The sequence below is a fragment of the Acanthochromis polyacanthus genome, chromosome 14, assembly GCF_021347895.1.
Source record: "Acanthochromis polyacanthus isolate Apoly-LR-REF ecotype Palm Island chromosome 14, KAUST_Apoly_ChrSc, whole genome shotgun sequence".
Taxonomy (NCBI): Eukaryota; Metazoa; Chordata; class Actinopteri; family Pomacentridae; genus Acanthochromis; species Acanthochromis polyacanthus.
The window spans coordinates 30008899-30036510 of NC_067126.1; the positions used below are offsets into that span (position 1 = coordinate 30008899).

Consider the following 27612-nt stretch of genomic DNA (forward strand, 5'->3'; position numbering starts at 1 on the left):
GAAAGAATCTTATTTTGTAAAATCTGGTCAGAAATCTGTATAAAATTTTGTAAATTTTGTTTCTGATAAAAATAAGGATATTTAAACTTATTATTAGGGACGTTAAATATCTGTAGCAACATTTTCAGCAATCCATCAAATAGTTGTTGAGGTATCTTACACAGAACCAAAACTGGTAATGTCATGGTGACACGAAAACAAAAGTGGCACCAAACAACGTAGCAACTGAATAAGTAACAAATTTGACCTACTGGTGGAGCTAGTGGACAAGTAGGGATTTACCAAAGCGAGCTGAATTATCTCAGTCAGTCACCAGTTTTGGGACAGAATGTCATGGCGATCGCTTCAATAGTTGTTGAGGTATTTTAACCTGGTCAATAGAGGTGGACTGACCGTTATCCCAACACTGACACCCTGAACGCACCACCACTACCACAGCTAATGAATCTCTCTACTGGACACAGCATCAAGACAAATGAGACAGATGAAATATGTTTTACTGTTTAATTAATAAAAATCACTAATTGATATAAAATGTTAAAGAAATAAAAAAAAGGCTGAAGTTTGACTTCATTTACTTGACAATGCACGCATTAAGACAACAATGCACGCGTTAAGACAGTATACAGGCTTCTGGAGGAATAGAGTTCAGCATCATCTAGCAGATATTTACTTGTTCTTTAAGCATTTGTCTCTGTAAAGCATAAGAAACAAAACAGAACAGATACACAATTCAATGTAAAAGTCATTGTGATATATAAAAGGTTTGCAACAGAGTACCTTTAGTTGGACGTATATCAGGAAAAAGACAGTGCCATTGATGTACCTGTACAACTTAATGTTATAGAGCTGATGAAATCCCAAGAAACTTGTTCTGACAGCATTGTAAACAGTGGCGCATCACACACAAAGTAAAACAACGTAACACGCCTTGCATTGATCACTGTTTGCTGATTAAAGTGGCAAGCTCAACTGGCAAGTTGACATCTGTTCCGTATGAATCTACCGTAATGCACATGAGCAATGCAGTACAGTTCAAGAGATAAAGTGAAACTGCTATGTTCTGACATTTTTCAAACTGAAAAAATGTGTCAAACAAAATGTGGACTTCTAAGAAAAGCAACCCTACTCAAATGCCCAAGTAACAGAGTCTTCCTCGAAGAACATTTCTAACAGTCCAGGTCCTATGTTATACGTTGAATAGATATTTTCCTATTTCAAAGACCATTGGCAGTCTCAGAAATGCCCGGTAAGCCATCTTTGGATGCCAAAATGTGTCCCGCCAAGTGTTTTAAAATAAATACAGGCCTGTGCCACTATAAGGGCACTGAACCCATTAAGTCTTTTATCTTCTAAAATTTCTCTAAGATGGTCCATCCTCTGGATGTCTTCAAAGGCCTTTAGCATACGTCTGCCTCTTCTTGTTGAGGAAGGCTCAATTGTCTGTTTTGATTTTATCCAAAGAGTTGTCGATCTTTGTCAGAGTCTTTTTGATGCGCAGTGCTGTTAATCTGGCTGATGGATTCTGGTACCAGCACTCCTTCATCAGTTTAGCCATGGAGGTTAAAGTCTATAAATGAGGAGAAATAAATCCATCAGTTTGTCCCATCGCAACAATATTATTGAAACACTTTAATTGTTGAAGTGAAAAGTGTGTAGACTTGAATTACGTGCTATGGAATGACAGTTTGAACATTACTTACTGGGTCTGAAAACCATCTGTTTGGGATGTTAGGCCTCTGCTGATCCACACAAACAACCTTCTTCATATCCTCAAAACTTGGATCGTTTGCAACCACATCATGAAAAGGTGGCTTATAGTCTTCTACAATGCCTATAAGTAGAGCAGAGCATACAATACTTCAATTTCAAGATTATATAATACATGAAGTGTAAAATACAAGCAACAGTGAGTGATGACTGACTTAAAATAAGGTGTGTGAAAGTGATTCATGTTGTGGCGTGGCTGATTTTTTCCCCTAAACTTGATCCAAAGTGCAGCCGTGGGGAAAAAAAATAGCAATGTGAAGTTATTGTGTCAGGGGTAAATCAATATCTTAAGTGTTGCTGAAAGCCGAGTTCCTACTATAAAGTGATAAACCCATTTGACAGTAAATTGAGGAAGCAGCTTTTATTTCACATAAATGAGTGCAGATGCTTCTGGCATCTCCACAGACCACAGACACTGAAGAAAACCCTGACTGGAGCCATATGAATGCCATGAATTTGCAAAGATTTTTTTTACCTGTTAAACTCTCAAAATACCAGCCAGCTTTTCTGATCACATGTCAGATATTCATGCTTACAGATAATGCTATGACACATTGTGCACCCATAGCAGATGGCCCAGTGTCTAAGTGATATAAAAGACAGCACTACAATGAATCCAACAGGACCATGTTGTGTAAAACACGTACTGACCATTACTGACTGTCCTCCTGGCAATCTCCCACAGGACGAGGCCCAGGGCCCAGATGTCCACTCTCTTGTAGGACTCAAAGCAGTCCATCTGGATGGAGTCATCTAGCACTTCGGGGGCCATGTAGCGCTTTGTGCCAACTTTAGGGTTGTTCCCCACGTCTAACTCGTTGGTGTCTTGAAAATGCATGACCGCCAGACCTAATGAGGGAACAAAAAAATACTTTGAAAATCCCCTCAGTGCGTGTTTTCAGATAAACAACACTCACTTAAAATTTATCGTTTGGCGTGTTCTCTTTAAAAAAAAAAAAATTCAATTTCGTTGTTAAATGAATGCAATTAAATCTACTCCTCCTGAACTTAATTAGTATAAAAAATATGGCACAAGATATCTTATTGTATTTCAAGTTTCCTCTTCACAAGTAAGGTGCATAACCATAACTAGCTTCCCAACTGTTTAGCATCGGATGTCAAACTTACACAAAAACAAACAATACACCTGCACAGTAGAGGTCAAATAAAGGCAAATAAGAACAAGAAGTGGAAGGGGGTTGCGAGTTTCCTGTCTCAAGTAGCTATGTATATGAAGGACAAAAACACTGGACTCTCTAAATCAGCTGATTGATATGATGGAGCACTACTCGTCTATCGCCAACAGGTCTGCTCCTCCATACAGGATGTGCTCCACATAACAAGAACTCACTCAGGAGACAAACAACTACTGCCATGTTTGTCAGAACAGCAAAATGCATCATCCGGAGGAGAATTTGGTACATCGAGCCTGTAAACATGTCAAGCCCGTTGCCAAGTTATAGCTTGTACCTGAATTAGCTCTTACACAAGCATTTGCAAATGGAACACGAGATGAAGTGGTCCAGGGTCTTCTAAATGTGTTTTTGGTTAAGGTCCGGGTGAAAGATTTAGTATTGGTTGTTCTTCCTAAATTAACAACAAATATGGCTAAGTGAATAGATGGGAACAGAGCGATGTTACTGCAGATGCATCTCTTATCCAACGCTCATAAACAGCACCCTTCAATGAACCCCTTCAGCAGCTCAAAGGTAGTTGACCCTAAGGTGCATCGGCTTGTAACTGAAGCGAAAATATACTCAGAATCTACGCCATTTTATACATTTCTCCTACAGTCACCCTGACATATTTTGATCAGATCAGATTTTAGAATTCAGTTCTGTGGAATATATGTATATATAAACACGCATGCACACACAGGATTCTCACCAAGGTCGGCAATGCTGCACTGTCCGTTCTTTTTCACCAATATGTTTTTGCTCTTGAGGTCTCTGTGGGCAATGGCCGGCTTGCCCTGAGTGCCAAAAATCTCAACATGTAAATGTGCCAGGCCGCTCGCGATGGAGAGCGCCATGCGGAGGCAGCTGCAAGCATCGAGGGTGCTGAGCTGGAGGTAATCATAGAGGGAGCCCATCTCGTGGAAGTGAGTGATGAGCCACAGCTGAGTGCTGGAGTTCCTTGATGTCATGTCTGAGGCGATGAAGCCTATGTAGAAAACATAAATACATGTCAGTAAATATGGCAAGGCAGTTAGCGAAGCATGCATACTTATATAAATTATCTTTGCCTGAACAGCTCAAATCATCTCCTCTTATGTCTAAATTGGTGTTAAGCATTAAAGGTTTTATCATTTGTTGTTGAAAAGCATGTGCCTACACACACGCGCTTGCAACTGTTGCTTCCTGCGGTGTGTACATTCACAGCTCACTGAACCCAAACGTTAGCCTAGCCACGCTAGACCCAGCTCTTAAGACACAAGGGTCTATGAACGCTCGACAGGGAGGGAGGCGGGCTAAAAGGTTGTCTTTCAAATCACTCTGCAGCAATTGGGTAGGTATACAACCAATCAGTGCAACGAATAGGCTGACGGAGTTCCTAGAGCGCCAGATTGTGGCTAAGTCCCATTAGCTTCCCAACCAGCGGAGCCAACTGGTATATTAAGGATTTGCCATATCCCGTCGACATAAGTCCAAATACGTCTTTCTTCTCAATGAAACACTTCAGTGCCGTCCTTTGTTTATCTTTCAAGTTGAATTTTAGCTTCAAAACTTTAAGAGCTGTGGCCAAAGCCGAGTCGAAAGATATCTGTTGATTGTGCGCCGGTTGTTTCTGTCAGAATCGTGGCGCCTCTGTCGTCACTTAGTTACGCCCGCCTTCTGACTCTACACTTCATGGTGATTGGTCCGGCCAGTTTTAGGAGCATCCAACCTCGAGCCTTATGGAGGGTAACTAGACCCACCCTGGCAGAGAATTAAATTCGTTGCTGTGGGTTGTCTTGCGCGGCTAGGCTACCCAAACGTGTGATAAGTTACATACCCAAGATGTTCTCGTGTCTCAGTAGAACGGTGTTGTAGATTTCAGTCTCTCTGAACCAGGACTTCTCATCTCTGGAGGAGAAGATTTTAACTGCGACATTCTCTCCCTGCCACTGGCCCCTCCACACTTCACCATAGCGGCCCTTACCTGGAAGATAGAAAGAAGGGAGAAATGATCAAACAGCACACTCACAAAAAAAACTGTTGAAGTAAAAGCACAGCTAAAACTGTTTGTTCTTGTCAGTTCCACCGCATCCAAAAGAAGGAGGAGGCAAGTAAATTAAACTGCTCCGTCTCTCTAAAACTGGTTCTGATGAAGGATTAAAAGCACATCGTGAGATATAAAAACAAGGCAACAGGAAAAACCTTCACATTAATACAAACCTTGTTCCACTCATGCTGAGTGGCTGGTAGAGAAAGAAAAATATGTATGTGCTGCAGATCCAGATACCTCTATCAAATGTTGGAGGAACAAGACAAGCAAAAGGAAAAGTCAGTATTGGAATTACATTTACAAGGTGGGTTGAAAATCAACCCCATAAGAATAGGAATGTAGCTGTTTCTACTTGCTGTGTAAACACGCAACTGTTTGCTATTACCATAACAACTTGGTAGGCTGATGTGTGTAAATGTCAGCTTATTTTACTGCCCCCCAGTGGCCAAAACTCAATTAATGCAGATTTAATTGTGACAGAAATGGGGTAGAAGACTGATGCCTGAACTTATTTCACCACGAGTGACTTAACCTTCAACACTGATAATTAAAGCAATGTGTTTATCTGCTTGAAAATGTATTTGCTGTTGGTAATATTTCCACTGACACTTAACATACTACAGGCAATCTCAAAACTAAATTGCAACTTTGACACAGGGGACTAGACTGCAGAACTATTGCACATTCCTTCTGGCCCTGTTTCAGAATATCCCCACAGCACTTGCCTGTTTTGCAACTGATTTCAAAGTGATTTATTACCTTCTTTCTTTGATCGATTCCAAAATTTGTAAATACTTGAATTGCTTGCTTTGAATGCTTACACTGGATTCTTTTGTCGTACAAACAAGCGTAATAAAATGAATTACTGAACAAATTAAATATGGACCACAAAGTCCAGACTGAAGGATTATCAGACATCAAGAACATGGCATGTTGGACATTTTCCCCTGGGAGAACTGAGGGAGAACTTCCAACCCACCTCATTGGATCAATTCTGGTCACATATTATGACGTCAATCATCTGTTCCTCCCTCAATACATTCAAACAATCGAACATGTGGTACAATGTTCTGTATCTGGTATTTACAATATGCTTATGCACATACTGTATTTAACTGCTACAATCTGACCTGCCAAATGATATGCTGCTGCTTTGAGGGAGAAGTTGTATCCAGGACGGTCCTATATAGATGAAATTGATCACATTTTTTGCCAGATGCCCGCACAGTTGGGATTGCCTCAACGAAAGGAGTGACTGTTCTTTTTTGAAGCTGTGTTACTGTGAATATAAAAATAGCCATAACAGGACACTTACCCACACATTCGTTCAGTGTGATCTGTCGAGCAACAGTTCTCTGAACAAGGAAAGGGAGGCCTGAGCCACTTCCTGAAGTGCAGGAATGATCCAGCAGATCCTGGGGAAGATACAAACATGAACAATGGGTAAAGGATTTGTATATTTGCATATATGTCTGTGAATACATTGGTAACCGAGCTATGGGAATGAGAACCTTTCCAAAAGCATTCAGCCCAAAAATGAAGAAATACAGAGCATCTGGGACTCAGATGGAGATTAATACAAGCAGGCCGTCTTTGATGTGGCACCCACATGGGATGGAGGGGAGCAAGCTGTGTGTGCACCACAATAATGTGTGTGAGTGCGGGTGTGTGTCTGTGCTGGAGTGGCAGAGTGCCCCCTGCTGAGTAAACAGCAGAAGTGCCACCCCCTCCCTGGTGACTGGTGTGGGCACTGGAGATTTTATCTAATCCAAGGGCCAGACTCCAAAACAGGCGCAATGCTGCTAAGCCTTTTATTTTTATCTCATCTCAAAGACATGCAGCTCCCCAGTGCTGACACAGGAGGGCAGTGCACGGCAACACAGTCAGCAGCTGCTGAGCAAAACAAATGACTAAACTGGGAGGGGAGAATGAGGATTGAAAACAGAGAAAAGTGATGCCTCAGATAAACAGATGCATAATGCAGGAGCTGCCTGAGAGACGATTTGGAATCACAACACAGGAATGAAAGACAGAGGCCATAAAATGAATGATGAGTTACTCTGCAGAGAGTTTAAATCGCTCTCTTTGGTACAGGAGGATTGTTTTTAGGGAGTGTATTTGGGACAGGCCGTTAAGCAGCAGAATGCAATCAGAACGCTGCAATATCATTATAATCAGAGAGGATGTCTGGGCAGCAGGCTGCAGAGGGACAAGTACATGCGTTTCAGTCCGATTTGCTTTTCACAAGCACACCACTGTTCCTAATAACCTTTCTCATGGTGCTGCCAAACACTTTTTAATTATGCTGAAGCAAACATTCTGTGGCTCCATATTTGGGCCCTGCATTGCCAAGTGTATTGACGGACTGTGGAAATAGATGGAACGAGAGCATGTGTCTCTGTGTTTGATATACACAAATGAATATGCTTTAATGTTTGGGCACATTATTTCCAAGTTTCAGATTTAAAAATGAAAAGAATAATCTGGAATTTGAAGAGTTTAGACACGATCACAACAGGAGATGCCATATTCCTGGACAGATAAAGAAGACAACTACATGTGAAGGTTGTAGTGAGGATCTCGTATGACACAAAGGATGGTAACAACCATGTACTGTATTTTGTTGGGGCTCCAACTGGACTGTGAGCAGTTTCTGTTGAACTTGATTACACCGTGTGTGAGCCAATGAATGTGCTGGGTTGTCTTTCAGACTAAATGCTAACCACAGGACTCCACCTAAACTCTGGATCAGTTTAGCGGACCTCAAAACATAAACCACTCAGTAGGAAACTTACAATCCACGGTTGAGTGGAGAGAAAATAAATAGTAAAAGGCATTCCTCTAACAGACTGGAAAAATGACTGAGAAGATGCAAAACAAGTTTTGTTTTTTGCTTAGTTTTTTTTCCCCAGCAATGCCACCACCCACACATTCACACAAAAACCTCATGCATATGCATCCACTATGCAGTGCTTCAAACATTTTACCTAACAATTACCAAAACACTCTTAAGACTGATCTGGAAAGCACAAAGTTTTGAAGTGATAGTCTGCACTGTTTAATCGCATTTTGAGCCAACAACCTGCATATATAAGGCTTAATCATTACCTGTGTATACAGTTTATACAGTATAGCTATAATTTTCCTCACAATTACATCAGGATTTTTTTACAAAAAGCCATAAATATGGTGAAAAAGAAGATTCCTACTGGAAATGGCCTTACAATTACAGCATAGGATATAAGACAAAACTCTTAATTACAGTGCTAGTACATGACTGCCTTGATCACAAATCTGAACTCCGTTTATCATGCAATCATCCCTCTATTGTCTGTTATCTTATAAATAGTGCACGTGTAGAAAGAATAGGCAGAAGTCCCTTTTGAAACAACAGTGTTTTAAGTCATGAGCTGAACCTCTTGAGTTAACACAAAACATAATTATAGAAGGGCATTCACATCTTTGTTATTGGAGACTTTAAAGGGAGTCTCTGTGATCCATCTGTAATGACTCACTCTGCCACCCAAATTCAAAAAAGGGATTGGATCTGCTATCTCTTTTAATTAGTCGGTTTTCACATTTTGGAACAAAGGCTAGATAACAAATCTGTCCAAGTTACTAAGGGTTTCCAGTGCTGTGAAATGTTTGTTTATATCAGTAAATTATGTAAATACAGCAAAAAACCCAAAACTATAGTTTGATCTTGATCGGCTGACAAATATACACAATGACAATTGTACATCCATATTCAGCTCAATTTGTGAACATATTTTTTTAGAAAGTATTTATATATGGTAAAACATTATACACGGTAAACATGACTGGCTAGCATGACAAAATCAAATTAAATGTATTTCAGAAAGCTGCATTTTTTTTACTGTTCTGTATCAATGTTCATTATAATCTGTCAGTCCTGGTCTTTACCAACCTGCTTTTCATAATTCAACTGCGCTTACAGTGCACCGTTGAGGTATATCATGACACACACAGTTTCTTCAAACACAGTTTAAGTATCCATTTACTCACAGAAGTGATGTAGCTCTATGTTTATTTACTAAGCTGATACAAACCACAAGAGCACTGATCCAAACATAACTTTTGTATCTTGCTAAGAGCTGTACATAATGTTCACAATATCTCCGTGGTATCTTGCACAAAGGCAAAGTAATGGGTTAAAATATTAGATTGGAATTTGATATAGCTGCATATTTAATACATCAGCCCATTAAAATGTGCCTTGAGCAGCTTGTAATGCTGATCTTGATCCTAAGCTCAGGAGATCTTCTCATTTTCAAATGCTGCACTGAAGGTAGTCTCCTTCATGGTATCCACTACTCACCGCCAGAGTGCTCTCCCCCACGTTAGATGCTATGAGGCCATCGATAGTTCCATATTCAGCATCTCGTGATGTTAGTCTCTCCATCTGGTTGTGATGGATGCGTCTGAACAGCAGGATAGCGACAGCAGAGAGGATGATGAGGACAATGATGGGCGCCACTATGACAATAGCCAGTGTGGTCACACTGTAGTTGGATAGTTCATCAGCTGTAAGGAGAGAGGAAAATAAATACAGTGTGATTTTTCTTGTCATCACTTTGGACAATTCTAAAACACAAAATAGGATTAAAGAATAAATCTGACTTATCTGTCCCAAGACAAGAGATTCCATTAGATTATAACCTTAGAATTAGACACAGTGAAGGAAAGCTCTTCTTTGATGCTGTTTTTCCTGACTGGACCACACATGATGAAGCTCAACCATGCACAAATCACAGGCTTGCAGCACTCTGTTATGGGTAACAAGCTATGGGTGGGCAGGAGGGTGCGCACATACACACATACACAAGAGCATTCACTCATATTCACACACAGAGTGGATCTCATCAAGTCAGCAGAGGCCAGTCAGAGGAACTGACCACCATTCACACTTTCCAAACATTCCAAGGGAAAGACTGCTCAGCTCTGCCTGCAGCACAGACAATGATCCCCTTTTCTCAACTTGCATACTGAACTCTTTCTTTCAAATATACTAACCAGCAACACTTTCTAGGAGCTCACTTGACTTGAACCAAACACATGGAAGAAGAAAAAAACTCCATGGGATATATTCTATTTGAAATTTGTGATGATGCTACACAGGGTAATCTAATGATTACATAAATAAAATATAAATAATTAGCTGACATGTGAATTGTTATAAGGTAAATTAACAAGTATTTCCAACCTTTTTTATTTACTTATAATCTAACACCCAAATGCAGAACCAAAAAAAGTAGGAAAGGCATATTGGGTATAAATATGGATTCATAAAATATCATATACAAGACTGCTGTAGATGAAAAAGTACAGGTCAAAGAAACAAAAAAGGACAACAGCTCTGTGTATAGATGCCTGTCTCTCCTTCAATCCCAGGTGGCCTCTCCCCTCTAGGCTCTTGTCAGCCAGCTCTGACAGCCACTGAGAGGACAGAAAAGAAGTGGACCATGACTAAATAATATTCAAAACCTCCCCCTAGTTGCCCACAGTCTCCCCCTTTTCTGTTTCATGAGGTGCCAGGAGCATGACCACACAGAGGTGTAGCTCAGGCCAACAGAAGCCATCCAGAAAAGCAATGCCAGATAATTTCACAGCCTATGGTGAAGCAGTCTCAGTAGAGAATGATGGAGAGGAATGAATATCTGTTACTCTGTCCTTCCCGTTCTGAAAACATGAAATCTCAGCAGCGCTTTGTGTGGAACAGGTTTAATCAAAAGCACACAGAGTTCAATACTGAAATCAACAGCTCTGCGTATTATTGTGCCGTACCTTTGAACGGCAGCTCCACCGTGCTGTTCATGTTACACAGGTGACCATGGCAGCACTCGACAATCTGGTCTCTGGAAGGTGGGGTTTTGCAGGTCAACGTGCTCTGCTCATAGGCCTTAAAGCAGCCTTTTTGGTACATCCGGGAGCCGGCATTAACTGTCAAAGATGAGAAACACTGGTGGCCCATGCAGCGATTCCCTGTTACACATGAGCTTCCCTCGCATACACACTGGTGCTCCTCCTTGATCGGTGGCTTTACTTCCTCTTCTGCAAAAGATTCAGAGAGAAAAGATAACCGGTAAAGAAAAAAAAACAAGCAAACTTCACAGTATTTTTAAAAAAAGTCACATTAAATAGTGTTTGCCATTAAAATATATTAATCTAGACATCAGCTCCAAAGCGGAACTTTTGTACAATCTTAAGTGACATAAGGACCGTGATGAACAGCAGCCAAGAGAAATCTGCGCAATGTGTACAAAGTCACCTTTCCCTGGAGCTTGCACAGTGACGTTCATGTTACACAGATGGCCCTGGCAGCACTTGACAACATGGGCCGATGAGGGTGGCATGGCACAGGTGGCTCTGCCCTCCTCGTCGTCCCTCAGGCAGCCCTTCTGTTGGATGGCTGCCCCATCAATCATCTTCAGCGAGGAGAAACACTGCTGGCCTGTGCAGCGATGGTCATGCTCACACTCGCCGCCCTCGCAAACACATTCCTGGTCTCTGAGGACTGGTCTGCCAGCAGACAGTTCTACATCTGATAAGAGGAAGCACAGATATGGGGAAACCCATTAGAGTAATACCATTAGTAGCCCATTAAATTAAATGGCATTCACTCACAACAGAAAACATGCAGGTTAAAAACATCCCTTTGTTGTCACTGAAGAGGCCACCAAAGTAAGCTCAAACATAACAGAAAATGTGTCTCTGTTTGAAATCTAACATGAAATATGAAATGAATCTCACTGTATTTATTAAGGAGGCCCACATGGAACATAACATAACTTTTTATGTTGTACCGTTTCATTGTGTTTAATGTATTCATTAAAATGAGGCTATGATGATAACTCATTACCTTCAGATTAAACATTACTATGATGTGATGATATCATGGTTACTGCTTTCTCAATCCAGACAGATTTAAAATACCAATTCCGTGCAACTGTGTTTAAAAACTAGCATGAACATTTTTCTGACAAATATGTACAGTGATTTAATGAACACAGATGATTGGACTGATCAAAAAACTAGCTCATGTATGGTTTTGCATACAATTATGATATTCACCTTTATGAAGTTAAAGGAAAAGCCAACATACGGTGTTGTACTGTCACAAGAACAGCTTCAAAGAGGGATTATTTCTCCAAGTTTATGGAACTCTACTGGAGAATTTAACAAAATTCTCCCAAAATATTTCCACATTTGGTCTTTTGATAATGTGGCAGAAAATACTGTTTAACACATCAATCCAAAACCTCCCTCTGGTGTTCCACTGAGTTGATATCTGGTGACTGCATAGACCACAGCATATGATTCCAATCATTTTTATACTTATCAAGCCATTCAGTGACCCTCATGCTCTATGGATGAGGGCAGTGTCACTTAGTATTGATTTGTAGTGAGCTTTCCCTCTTAGGGGGCAAGTTTAGCCAAACCATGCCAGGAAAATGCCCCTCATATCAGAAGAGAGACACTGGATCCCTTCACTATAGAGGTCACGACCTTAAATTTTTCTTTTATCGTTCGTCTGTATCTTAATGTAGGAAAACTATCTGTGGTAATATTGTGTTATTGATTTTAACCACATCAGCCACTTAAGAGAAACGCAGCTGATGCTGTTGAATGATTAACAAGTCTAGAGGAAAGGTCCCTGGGCAGTTTTAAACTATTTCCCACATTAGTGGTCGGATTGTTAATGAAGCTGTTCTACAGCCAAGTCCTTAAGTATCAGATAGACTCCAGACCATAGGTATTTGTGCAGTCATACATTTTCAGTTGTTCAGACTCTGGGCTTGAGCTGATTATACTTGAAATTAAATAATGAATATTATGTTCTCTGTGTCAATTTGAGTAGGTTTCCATCCATATTGAGAGCACTGTACAGGAGCTATAGCCTATTAAATGCATGATACTCAAGGTCTATGGGTTTTAAGTAACACCATTATATTTAATATTTCAGAGATAATCCTTTACAGTCAATAGCTGCCTAAAGTTTTCAATCTATTGATCATCTGCTGTTGATCGCAGGTCCTGCTTATTGCTAATTCGACATTTATTTCACTTCAACAGTCGTCTCTTTACTCCTCACATTCTCACAGAATCTAAATTTGAATTCTCAGTTCTCATTAACTACGTTAAATGACACACAACTGCCCAACAAACATTTGTATAATTGTTTTGGAATCCTTGCAATTTTCAAAAAGCTATATTTTACACACAGTTCTATCAGTGACACAGTTCTATCAATAATTTAAAGCCTAAAGAAAGTGAAAATGTGTCAATTTAATGTAGCGCTCATTGTTTTATTTACATTGAAAAGTGCTTAAGACCAAAAAATGTGCAATGTCCAAAACTTCAGGTTTGTACCATCACAGCTGTATACCAGTGGTCAAATAGCATAAATAAATGACAAACTTGTGCAAAACAATGGCAGCATGTAATGTAGAAGATATTAGGAAGGTAAAATAGCATGTTCCTCTGTGTTTTCAAGTCAGAATGATGAATATTAGAATAAAAAAAATACTAAAATGGGATTTGATGGTGAAAGTTATCTAGAATTGTGGGCAGAACATTTGTTTCACACAATTATGAAATGCTTTTTGTTTTTGTTTTTTTGCAAAATCCTCACCCTTCACTGGGGACTGCAGGGAGGTGTTCATGTTACACAAATGTCCATAGCAGCACTCCACCACCAGCTCCGGAGTTGGTACATTTCTGCAGCGCAAGGCCCCATATTCATTACCCACAATGCAGCCCTTCAGCAAGACTGATGTCCCATTCAGTACTCTGAGAGAGGTGAAGCACTGCTGGCCAAAACACCGGTCCTCACTGCTGCAAGATGATCCATCACACAAACATTCATTTCTCATGCTGCCCTCACCTGCAAAAGAAAACAATTACATAACAGATCAGAATTCATGTTTGAATAGATGGAAGTCCTGCAGGAGTAGGCCAATAATATGAAGCAGAAATACATCCCCTTATGTTTTGTGACAATAAACGATCAGTGCATCTCCCTCTTCTTATTACACATCTATATGCTATGCATGCTGTAAACATGGGGATAAGCGTTGCTTGCCGGCTTAAAAGCACTTTCCACTGCAATCCACTGCCACTGCAGTTGTTTAAAATAACACTGTGACAGACAGCAGATGAGAGGGAGACAGACTGAGGAGGGGTGGTGAAATGGAAAAAATGAGTGAATTTTGGTGTATGCACGCACTAGGGGGACAGCGAAAGACACAGTATGAAACACTGCATGTATAATAGCTACATTAAAGGAGAAAGGGGGAACACAGATGTCCAGTACTTGTCTTTTCAGCTACTGTACAGACCTGGGACCTTTGTCTTCGGCCTACTGTAAATTTGTTCTTTGCACTAACAAGACTGATGACTCTGCAACGCATTCAGAGGAAGCACAAGTTCATCTGGATCTTGTCTATTTTTGCTAACAGAACGTTCCCCTCCTTTGAGCTACTGCTCTCTTTCAGATCTGATGTCTGTGTTCTGTGACAGGATGCTTACCTTCCAAGCTAGAGCAGGGAAGGACCAGGGTGATCACAACCAACAGAATCATGTCCCCACTCGTCATTGTAGACCTGGAGGGGAAAAAAAAACAGAAAAACACAAAAATCAAGGCTGCACTCCAATTAAAAAAGGGAAAAAAAAAAAAAGGGATGAAACTGCATCCAAGAGTGGTGATTTTCATATTGATGCGTTGGAATAATTTTTGTATCTTTGTAAATCATCTCTCAGATCGCCATTCGGTGAGACAGATGACCAAGAGAGACAGCCCGATAATGACAGGATTTGCTGTCGACCTAAGAGTATTAGAGAGAGCAATTTTACAGAGGGAGACCTTTACTTGTTTTCAGAAAAAAGTCAACACCAAGTTTAAAATGCTCAAGTAAAGTGGGTCTCATGCCTTCCTGTTGTCCTGGCAACAAGGCATTGAGTGGCAAGCAATGGGGAGACTGGTGCTCTCCTATTGGCTGCCTCAGTGCGTGAGTGAGTGTGTGTGTGTGTGTGTGTGTGTGTGTGTGTGTGTGTGTGTGTGTGTGTGTTGATGTCTGAGTGTGTTGGAGGGACAGGCTGCTTGGCAGTGAGGGGAGAGGAGCAGACAGACATGAGGAGGAGGAGGAGAAAGAGGAGAGGAGGATAGCGAGGAGAATGAGTGTGGGTGCCCGACCACTATCATTCAGAGACCTGGAGACAGTCTCATCTTCAATATTTAATGCATCTCTAAGAACGTTCACATATGCTGTACAGTTATGTTTGTTTGTTTGCTTGCTTTACCCAGTGACAGATTTGAACAGACCACCAGTTTTACTCACACTGCAAACTGTAAGAGGGGGGAGAAGCCCCCCAAACTTCCCGTTTTACAAAGACGACATGCAAGTTTTGTGGAGACGTAGCCTGGAGCGTGCCTCGTTCATGCTTTACCAAGCACCGCAAACGTTATCTAGGCAGCATGTGTGTGCGTGCCTGAGTGCATCTGTGCCACTGATAAATACCCCGGCACCCCCCGCCTCCACCCCCGCCAAGCCTTTGTGCCCGTCTCCCAGACATAAATGATTAAGCAGGTAATGTTAGCATTAGCCCAACGGCAGCGTCTGCACAGGCCGCTCACACACAGACCACATGCTGCTCCTTTAATCAGAGCACAAAACAGAGCATGCCACACAGAGATAATCGGGAGCTCTGTCTGCTCCCCCTTAGACTGTGGGAGAGGGGAGGAATGGGGGGGAACAGAGCAGGCAGGAGGGCACTGGGAGGCAAGGGAGGTAGGGCCCAGGGGCAACTGGGGGACAGTGGGTCAGAGAAGGGCAGAGAATGGGGTGAGCGTGTGTGAGATATGTGGGCCAGAGTGGGCTGCAACAGTGAGGTACGCTGAGGGGAGGGGGAGTGGGATGAGGTGGTGTCTGGTATCAGCGCCCAGGGGGACACTGGGAAGAAGGGCACCATGCTGGGAAGCGGGGGCTCGACTGGGTTACAGTGGAGTCAGGAGGCCGAAGGAAACGGGTCAAAAAGATAAGCAGAGGTGTAAAAGACATCGTCTGGCAACAAAAGTAACGGTGTGCCTGCTCCTCTTGATATTGACTCATATAGCACTCACGTAAAACACCATCCTGACTCACACACTGCTGACAGATCAATAACTCACCTCAATTAAGTAAGAACAGCATGTCATGAGGCTCCACTTAATGGCCTTAATTAGTGTAGGTAAATGATTTGCTGCATTTTTGTTTATATTTACCGCTGAAAAACTCTCAACGGGGCTGTGAAATTATCTCTCTCCCTCAGTTCACCTCTCCCACGCAGACACTTTGTCTTAAACTGTAAGGAGTGAGCCACTCACTGACATCAGCCAAGCAGTCTATTGTTTATGTGTTTGCTGTTAGATACAGAACAAATATTTCAGTCCATGCATCGCAAAACTCAGGGTCTTTTGAGTCACCTGGGCTCTAGTATATGTTTACATACAGTACAGTACCGATCAGAAACCTCCCTGATGGACAAGAATCTGCGCATATGAAGTGTATGAAGGCTTTGGACAGTAAAGTGTGTTTGCAAAATGAATATTACTTAGAGTATTTACATCGTATAAACACAGTAAACCGAAAAGGTTTCACACCCCTGCAATGACACACGGCTAGCAGTTAACATATCAAGCTAACCACTAGCTTTGCTTGATAAATACGCAGCCGGGACTCGTCCTGATATTGGAAACCTCAGAAGGGATTCGTAGGAAGGAGAGAGCCAGGGCTAGCATCTGCAGAACCGATTGCGATCTGAGCAGACAATTTTGTGGCGCTGTGTGTGAATGTGTGGTGCAGCCCCTGCGTATTGAATTCTCTGGCAGTGTTGTGTAGTGTGTGTTCACAGGGCTGACATCCTGCCAAGGGTGTGCTCTCATTTCCCCCCTCTATCTGTCTCAACCCCCATCTTTCCTTGTATTCCTTCTTCCTATGTCCTCTGATGTGGCGTTGTAATAGGAAACTGGTATGAATGCCGCATGGTAATTATAACTTAAGATATATTTTTCCCATGTTTATTGTGGTTGGTACTAATAATATAGTGACTGTTACCACACTATAAAGCAGAAAAAAATGTTATACCAGTTTAAAATTTGACCTAATATCAATATACACGCAAAACTTTGAGTAAGCTGTTTGTTTTACAATCTTATGACGATTTCTTCTCTAGGACAGGCTCTATATTTTGTACAATTTATATTAGTGGTCATTTCTGCCATTTATTGGTGTCCTGAGCTTATGTTTTACACTGATAGTGTTGTGCCATGACTTAGGTACTAGTACTTTACTTACTACGTCCTTCTGCCTTTGATTTTAAGTGCATTTAGATTAGGAAACCTCAACGCTTTTAGCCAAGTAAAATGTGGAATACTCTGAATGGACTACTTTGTCTGCCATTCATTTTGGCCATAAGTGAAGAATCGAAATTCTTTTTCCACCACAGTATTTTGTATGACGACTTCTGAACCTCCAAGATGTGTAACTAATGACCTTGTAGGTTTGAAACATAAAAGACCACATTGAGCTCTACACAAATTGCCCAAAGTGTGTACAACCCAAGAGAAGCAGCTGAAATAGACATGGCCCAGTGAAAAGTATGTTAGGATAGACTCCTGCTGAGGGCTGCAGAGGAGACTTTAAAGTGATCCTACATATCATGGCCCCCATTTTTATGACGCCAGGTTTCCTTTCCAGACTCTTTCCAGGGACCCCACTGCAGAGGGCTATCTTGATAAGAACTGCTCTAGGAAGTTGAGCAGAGCTTAAAGTGATTAGATGGAGGTGATTAAACATGCCACTCGCATGCTGTTATTAGTACAACTGAACCCAAAAAAGCACATAGCCTGATATGACTTAAATAGACTGGAGGAGTTACTACACAATTCTACTTACAAGATTACATCTTCAAATGTCATATTATACCTCGTGTTTTATCACCATCCATTACTTCTAAGTGACATTTTCAAACCGACTGTTGAAGTAGCTTTCAACAACAAACAAAACATATTAGTCTAGTTGGATACTCTATCAATTTGGTCGGTTTTGTATTCAGGTCAGCTATGGGAGAGAATGACAAAACACTACTTTGTCTGATGAGCATAGTGTATCACTGAGGTTGAGGAGGGAGGAGGCTGAAGCCCTGCAGGAGCTGCTGAGTCATCATGCTGGCAAAGAGGGAGACGAGAGGTGGAATCTGTGTCTGAGCTGGCAGGCTGGCACAGTTACCATGGCACAAATAGCCTGGGCACCGAGGAAACTGCAGCAAACTGCGGGGCGGCGAGGAAAGAAACAGGCAGAGAGTGGGGCAATGCGGATCCTGCTGTTCGTGTCCCTGTCCCCGTCCCTCTCTCCTCCGACCCAGACCCAGACAGCCAAAGCGCCAGCATGCCATCAGGGACACACAGATGGTTCGCTCCTAGGTGGATGTGGGTGTAATACAGACCTGAGGGCGAAAGTCGTCCTCTTTGCAGCAGCCCACATTCAAATTCACACTACAGCTTAGCAAATCAGCATGCTCAGCTCTGTCTGAAACCATTCTCTGCCTCAACAAATACAGCACTTGGGATGATTAAAACTAAGTTCAAGTAATACACAACCTTAAAACCAATAAAGGTGATGAGGGATTATACACTCCTATATTGTGCAACTGCGCTTACAAATTGAGAAGAATTCAAAATTGCTGAATGTATTTTAAAATATACAGTACCTTCAAAAGAAAAATGCACATTGCTAATTATCAGAATCTGGAAAGACAACTTAGCAGCTATAATCAAGCTGATACAATATGACACTTTCTATACAGCACACAGAACATTAGGAATCGATGCTCTTCTCAACAATTACAATTATCTGAGGACAAGTCAACACCACAGTGTGTCACCTATACAACACCTTGAAGCAAACCAATGTAGGACAGACATGATGAGTTCTGTCATCCAAGATGCGTGTCATCTACCAGGAGGCTTGTTGTGTAGCTGGCATTTGGCTTAAGGCCCCTACACACTGTGAGATATCAGGAGTCTTGCAGGTTGACAGCATATCAAACTGTGTAAGATGGGTCTGCTAAAATCTTGATAGAAAATTTGTTTTGGGTTGTAAAATATCATTTTTGAAACGCATCACAGCGTGTGTTGAATTTCTATGATGTCAACACAAAAACAGACATACAAGCAACTCGTATCACCCAACCAGAGACTGACCAACCCGCCGACCACATGGCATGAGAGTCAAGTATTTGCCTCAAGTGTCTTTTACTGTACCCAGCTGAACAAACTATTATATCTGTTATATTCAGGCTGACCTTTTAAAATGTTTGCCTTTAAAAACAACAGTGACACAAAGAAACCAACATTAAATCAGATGACAGTATGCATGTACCACTCGTATTTAAAAGCACCGTTTTCAGATGCTAAATCTCAAAGTTTAGCGTTTCTCCCATCTCAACTCTGCAGTGCTCTTAGGTCAGTATTATACTTTCTATGTCCACTAGCGTCAATACAACACAAAATATTGCATAAACTCAATTACAGCCGACAGTCAGGGGAAGTCTACAGACACTGAAATACCTGCCTTAAACCTACACTGATGGAGCTAACACGTCCAATTCAGCAGAGCATCTTGCCGACAGATTTCTTCAAAGGATTTGAGAGTGACAGGTTAGCAAATGTGACAGATAACATGACATCATGCACATGCCCTTAAATATAGGTCAAACGAACAAGCGCGCTTTGTTCAGTGACAAGCGTATTCACTATTGGATGCTTTCTCCACCGACTTACATCAAAAACTACAAATCAAAAATTAAGTTATATATGGTCTGTCTTCTTTTGTTGGATTGGTTACGAGTTCTTTTGTCCAGACATAGAATAATTTGGTAGATGTTGATTACTTTACTCGATGTTTAGGTCGTTTCTGTTTTCCATTTTTGGTATTGTGGCATCACTATGTAGAATATGGCAACCCACTGTGTACATACGGGTCACATCCTTCAAGCGTACTTTAAGCGGACTAGAAAGTAGAACAATGACAACAACCTAAGTGTTTGTGGTGTCCTCAGCTATTCATGTGTGCATCTGCAGGATCAACATTTTACAATACAGGTTGCTGATTAAAAAATATATATCTGTATCCTTTGGAAATGCCCCTCTCTGGTCAAAGGTCTCATCATCTGGGAGGTGAAAAAGTATCTTTTGTGATCCTCTGGAAGAGCTCATGGACTCTGCAATGGTCCGTCAGGTCGGGCCAGGCTCCATCTCTCAGGACCCAACAGTATTTTAGCAGCAGCCCCCTTTCACAATGTGAGGAATGTAATCAAATGCAAATGCCCCCCGTCTATGCGCAATTCTCACTCACACATTAATTGTAGTAGGCAACAGCATAGCAGCTTTTTGTTCCTTGAATACGGCGCTACCCAGGGTGTATATACACACACATGCACAATGTAGTTGGCCTAGATCAAATGTAATCAGAGACAATGGGTGTCTTTTCTTCGTGATGCAGTCCCACCCTATCTTCCACCTCTCCGCTAACGACACCCATGACACACTCGGCTACGCCTCCATCGCCAAACAGACAAGCATTTTGATGACACTTTTGTTTTCAATGAAATTCTATGACAAAGTTTCATTTGTTCGCAGACAGGATAAAGCACCCAAGGGCAATAGCTGTCAGAGAAGCAGAGGACACATGATACAAACTCTCACACACAGACAATGCGAACAACAGTTGTTCAAGTTCGACATTATCACAAGACATCTTATCACCTGCACAAAAAGAAGCTTAGAGCACACATTTAAATTTCTGCACAGAAACCGCAGTTTTTAGTGGTTCTCGCAGCTTTGATTATGGCTTGAGCTTGTGTGATGTCTCGTGAGACACAACTTTGAAGGCTTTAGCAGCACTGCAAAGACATCGTTAACAAGTCTTTTACGCAATGGTCACCATAGCAATTAGACATTCATTTTCACACAGCCATCAAAACATTTGAAACAGCCAATTCAAACACTGCCTTTATGGCCCTCAGCCATGTTTGCCAACAGAGGAATGCACAAACATTCTCCTTCCAAATGACCATCTCACAAAGTTCGCTGCCCTGGGGCAATCCCTCTCTCAAAAGGACACCTTGATTTGTATCACAAGACACCCTTTCAGCACATTTCCTCCTTGTGAAACAAGTCAGTCAGGTAAACAGAGCAAAGAACTATGTGCACAGCTACTCAAAGCTCAGGGAATATTAAGTCTTGATTGATTCTGTGCTTTTGCCCAGCAGAGACTGAGCAACAGCAATCAGAGGGATAATATGATAACCAACACCGTGCAACCAAACACACATTGGCCAAACCATTCTCCACTGTGATGATAATCACTAAGCAAACAATCGGCAACAAACAGCCAATGTGCATACAGCATTGTGTTTCAAAGCACGACAGACCCAGGCCATTACATCCAGCTGCCAATGAGTCTTTATGGCTTTGAGTTTCCTGTCCTTCCACAGCAAAACCCTCTAAAGGAACAGAGCAGCAGCAACGCACGAAATTAACAATGAAGTCAGAAATGAGAGAAAACGATGTGAAAGGGTCTTTTTATGTTGATCTGGGAGATAATTTTGCGTTATTTTGTTGAATTCTATGTATTTTTTAAAATGTCAACTGATTTCACCATAGTGGAAGCTATTAGCTAAATTACTGGTAGAATTAATCCACAAACATTTAGGAAAAAAGGTAGGATGTGAGAGGCATTGCTTATCAAGCAAAAGCACAAACAATATTTGAGATAAGGTCTGACAATTTAGCTAAAAATGCATCACAGTAAAATGCTTATTCCACTGTATATCATTAACTTACGAGTCATTTTGATGGATTTTTTAAATAAAGCCCAGTATAAACAGGTATAATTTGAAATTAACCATATTTCTTTGAAAGTAACCCCTCTATCAAGGCAGATATATACCTACTTCAATGTTAATCCACCACAAAAAAATAATAAAAAATTTACACAAATAAACAGAAATACATAAGAACAAAGGAATAAACTCACCTTGATAGACATTAAAAAAAAAGTAGCCAAACAAAAACTGGAAGCCCATGGAGGGTGACCAGGTCAAAGATGCTGCATATTATTGAATTTCCCTGAGGATTAATAAAGTAAGCATCTATCTATCCATCTATCTGGAGGTCATGGAGGGAAGGGGCTCAGTCTACGTTGCATTTTTATGATGTGCTTTTCAGTTTGGATCTAATGCATTTTAGTGAAACTATCAAACATTATGTAGAACAATTCACGCACTGGTACATATCACTATTGCTACACGTTTCATTTTATTGTTGCACTGTATTTACACTTTAATATTCTTTTTATTTTATACCAGCACCATCTGTTTTTATTCTTGCACCATAACGTTCTTCTACCACGCTGATTTACATCCTATTTTCCTTATTTTTCTTACATGAATTATGTGTGAGCTATTGGAATACCTCAAATTTCTCCAGAGAATAAATAAAGTATTTCTATCCATCCATGGTAGTTGTTTTATGCCCAGGTCTAGTTTCAGGAAAATAGAAGCGTTCTGTTTTCCTTTTCCCTGCTACCCGCCAGTTAGGAGGCTAAGCAAACAAAACAGGTCAACTTGACCTTAAAGAAATGTATTATTAAGTGAGGAAATCATTATCACATATACTGATGATGAAAATATCATGACATGCAGCCTCGCGATTTTGCATTTGTGCAAAAAAAGACATTCAAGACATATTTCCAGGTTCAGTATGAATGTCAAAACCACGAATGACTGAAACATTCTAAATGCACCGTCTTTCTCAAGCATGGAAATGAGCTGGACTAATTCAAACATGCCCATCAACAGTGACTGGCAAAGCCCTACCACCATAACAGAACCAGTCCAGCGTGCAACCTACGACCCGCACAGTGAAACGTAATTATTTTCAATTCAGAGACAAAGTGCCCGCACCAAACAAGAGCCCAGGTTTGGGGACTCGGAATGAGATCAGAGAGAAGCAGCGGCTGAAACAAAGCCATAACTTTCCCCCGCCTAGCAGCTGAGTGATAAGACAAGAGCACTGCAGCGAGTGAAGGGCTCATAAAATGTGTATTGCAGACTGTCTCCAGTGCAGTCTGGGGTTAGTGAAGAGAGAGGAGAGGAGCCACGAGCACTGCAGATCTATGAGTGTGTGTGGTGTGCATCTGTGCAGACAGTAGCGCCTCGTCTCCTTTCTCTCCGTCTCCACTGGTCTACATCCACATTGAACACAGAAAAGGGGGGAATTCAATAAGCTGTGCAGAGCCACCAGAAAAAGAGGGAGAGTGGAGCTCCCAAACAGCAAACAGTGGAACATAGACTAAAATCTGGCAGACACACAGGCGGCTTTTAATCTCATTCTCTTTTTCCCCTCTAACTTCCCGTGTCCTGCTGAGACTGCAGAGCCCGGGAGTCCCAGACAGCTCTTCACGTCGTGATATGTTGGGCTACACATAAGGCTGATGAATTATTAAAAGGCTCAAGGATTTTTTGACTAAAAATAACACTGCAGACAGAGGGCCCCTTTCTAAAAAGTGGACACGAGCATAGAGCAGAAGCAAATTCAACCCACATGCTGTGTTCCTCTGCAGCCTGCTGCCTCATCTGATCCAGGTCTGTTGCTAGTCAAACTTTCCGTAAGTCAGCATAAATGCACACACACACACACCACAAGCGCAAGTCTTACATATGGACAAAAGGTGAAGCGGTGATAGCTTATAAGGGTTGCTTACTCTGACGCTAGACTTCAAGCCAAATCCTGCCCCCTTTTCTATCCCTCAGCCGCCACTCCCACTTGCTTACACCAATTATTCATATTCTATCTCACACACAGCACAAATACAGTCTCTTCCTCCCTCCCTCCCCTTCTCCTCCCCCTCCTCCCTCCTTTTCTTCCCTTACTTGAGAGCCACCTACATGGAAGAGCGATGAGCCTCAGACTCTTGCTCAGACTTGAAGCAGTCTATCTTGGTCTCATAACTGCAGTTCCCTTGTTAATGACAGACTGTGTAACCTGATTCCACACACACACACACACACACACCAACTAACCACCACACACCCCAACACTCTCACAGGGTGTTTTTTTTTTTAACAGCAAGCGCTTCTTTCTCCCTCCACTTGCGTATTGTTTCAACCCCAAACTGCCAGCTGCTTCTGACAGCCTAATTATTGTGCACAGAGAAATGATTGCTATCGGAGGTCGCCCCCCCCCCTCACCGCCCCCCAAAAAACAACCCACCCTCCCCTCGCCTTGCACTTTCTGCAATGCTCAGACGTCTCTGGGCAAATTATGCACTTTATAGCCATCAGAAGCAGCGGCTACACCGGAGCACAGGCCAAGATATCTGCAGCCAAAGAATCTGGGAGCCGTAATGTGGAAATAAAAAGTTGAATGAAATCCGTGTGGGAGGGTTCTAACTTTCAGATCAGCACGCCTGGACTTTTAACAGCGTGTGTTCGAAGTGACACCGCAACGATTGTTTTCAGTTGAAAATCATTAAAAAGGCTCATCATATTTTACCAGAGTCCTAAGTTGAGATTTAAAACAAAAACACTCAAAAAAAAATTATGTATGTAAAACTGAAGAAGCTGCAAACAACATACAAACAGTTAATTAGTTGATCATCAATTAACAAAAGATTAATCAGCAATTAATTTGACAGCAGATTGTCTTTTGGTCTGGCACGAGCAATCAGAAAGCTGAGAATTTGTGTAAATTTACAAACTTAACAGTTAATAAATTAACAAAACAACTGGCACATTAGTCCATCATTAAATCATCACTGTAATCAAACTACTCAGCTACCACATGAGGCTCAGAACAGACCTTTTGGAAATGAATGCAAGAAAATACTTAATGTTCTGCTGCATCTGGATGTTTTTAGACTTCAGCTCAACTGCTGGGAAAGCACTGCTTGTTTTAGAGTTTTAGAGAGATATAACTTCCTAACTATTAACAGAGTTAAGTAACCACAGATTGGCCGTTTGGAACAATGCCACTGCCACAAAGCAAAACAGCAACAGTGAGCTGGCAAGGGGAAAGAGACGTTCAGTCACAATGGCAGGGGGGTGAGCAGCCACAATCAGTCCGGAGCCCCCGAGGGCCCCCCAGGACCCCCAAAGAGCCGAACCACACAGCAGCCCAGACTGTCTGACGTCCGTTTATCTGACCACTATCTGCCAGACTCCGACGACGCAAGCCCCTGGGAACGCCAGGCGCCCACCGAGAGGCCGGAGCTCAGTGGCTGGTAAGCTATGGGGTTACATTCTGCAGATCACAACACCGACCACTAAAGTGCCACTTAATACCGCCACCAAACAACCTAAACTGTGATCCCTCCAAACCTGTCACGACTTTTTCTGTCACTTCACCGAATCACACACAGTCCACATGTTCCTGCTTCGACTGGCGGCAGTCATTTGTGCTCAAATTCATTTTTGATTGGCACTAATCCACGATAATTAAACAGTACCCCCTGCCAGATGCCATTAGCTGCACAGTTATGGTGTCGTGCACATAACTGTGGTCAACTGAATGGTTTTAGGCGTGTCACCTTAAATGCATCACACATTTTTTTAAAAAAAACAATGAAACAGCTGCTTCAACAGCAAAAATTGATGCACATTTGGATTTTTTCCTAGATATTTGATCTCCCAGTGCAGGAAAAAAAAAACCTAATTAGTGTGTGCGAATGTAATTTTTGTGGGATCCATCACAGCGAATTGATTGTGAGGAAGAACACTTCAGTGTGAGATATTCACACATCCCATAATCAGCACAATGATCCCTTAACGTTTTCAGCCAGAATTAACACCTTTGTAATGGAGTTTACACCCTCTCATCAGCAGGTCTACAGGCTTTACATTTGACTGCCCCTGCAATCTTATCACACACACCATTTCCTGCCTGGTCTGATTATTCCCCAGCAAGGGAAAAAAGCATGTCAACAAACCCTTTTCCATGTTGTATGAGAGCCACTGTGGGTTTATTTAAGGAATTAATTGAAGCCATTGGGTTTAAATTTGAACCATTTTAAACCACACACTGTAATGCCCCCCCACCCACCCCCCATGGCAGGGCTGTGATTGTGATGTTAAAAGTGCTCAGCAAAGCAATGATGAGAAACCCTCCCAGTGGATGTTAGCATGACAAAAACTCAAACAAAGTCACAACTAGTTGCAATGCTGTGGCCTTGATTTGATTGCGAAATAGAGATGCGTGGAGCTCATCCACCCTTTATCAGCAAATAACATCTCTCTGACTCACACACAAAATACTACGCTTGGTATCTGAAGCAACCGTGTGTTTATGTAAAATGAGACAGAAAATATGTGTTAAATAAAACGTATTTGGATACAACAGCCGAACAGATTTTCTGAAGCTCAGAGGGAGACTGGGGTTTCTTATGGAAGCACGTCACGAAGCAAACTTTTCCACCGAATGTCTCCATTAAAACACACACTTTCGCATTAGAAACTGCTTTAAATGACACATTAGAGTCGACTTTGGTGAACTTACCTTGCGGGTTCTTCTTTAAAGTGCTTTTTGAGGGCTCGCTAAACGAGTGAACTATTCTGCCATCTCCCGAGAATTCACCGACAATACCCGATTTGTTGTCCAAAGTCTGCAAAGCCTACATGACGCCAACATTCACGTCCGCCGTTCACCCGGTGATTAAAAAAAGATACTTTTTTTTTTTTTAAAGTAACGAACTCAGCCGACGCTCGTGCAAAGAAAAGAGCAGAAATGAAGCTACATTCAGCAACGTTGTCCTGCTTCACACAGCAGTAGCGTCTGTGCTCCACAACTCCGGTGGCGGCGTTTAGGTTAGCAGGGAGCAGCAGGATTGGATGAGGAAGTTACCCTGCAGAGACTCACTGGATCCGCAAGACCCACGGTCAGCACGGGAACATCCGGTAGCACCTTTCACAATAAAATCTGAATCAGCTTTAACCCTCCTATTGTCTTCACTTGTGGGCACCCCCAAAAAATTTTGTTTCTTTGTCTGAAACCCCCCAAAAAGATTCTGCAAAGAAATTGCCCAAAATTCTGAAAATTTGCTAAACCTCCAATAAGAAAATTCCAATAATTCCTCAAAAGTTTCCCTTAGAAGTTTTTTTTTTTATAAAAATCCCCAAATTTGGCAAGACAATTCTTGTAAATATTTTCAAAACATAAGTAAAGATCTCCCCCCAAAAAATCCTTAACATATCTAACATGACTACATATATATCAGTAAAACGCCTAATATGTTCTTTAAGAAAATTTACAAATAAAATCAACCAAAATCCAGCGAAATTCAGTGGATTTTGGTTGATTGTGAATGTTCTTAAGAAATATGTTTAACATATCATTTATTCCACCAAAACATGTTTAAAAATGTCCCAAAAATGTTGAAAATGTGGACATCAGAAGTTTCACTGTGAAAAGGTTAATTCATATAGGTTAATTCATTCAGTAATTTGTTCATTCATTCATTTGCTTTAAGATTTCTTTTGCAGCGACACTGGGATTTTATTGTGTAGCAAAACTCTAAATTT

The 27612-nt window shown here is 41.5% G+C and overlaps 1 protein-coding gene across 1 annotated transcript; it reads right to left on the bottom strand.

Moving 5' to 3' along the window:
- Positions 1–490: 490 nt before the first annotated feature.
- Positions 491–26903, bottom strand: LOC110968676 (activin receptor type-1). The gene is made up of 12 exons (XM_022218625.2): positions 26591–26903; positions 14527–14600; positions 13631–13882; positions 11267–11539; positions 10783–11049; positions 9317–9522; positions 6293–6392; positions 4765–4911; positions 3658–3933; positions 2422–2619; positions 1704–1834; positions 491–1570 (listed from the first exon to the last, which is right to left on the bottom strand). Exons 2-12 carry the CDS (start codon positions 14591–14593, stop codon positions 1436–1438), a joined length of 2052 nt encoding a protein of 683 aa, XP_022074317.2. The 5' UTR covers positions 14594–14600; positions 26591–26903; the 3' UTR covers positions 491–1435.
- Positions 26904–27612: the final 709 nt, after the last annotated feature.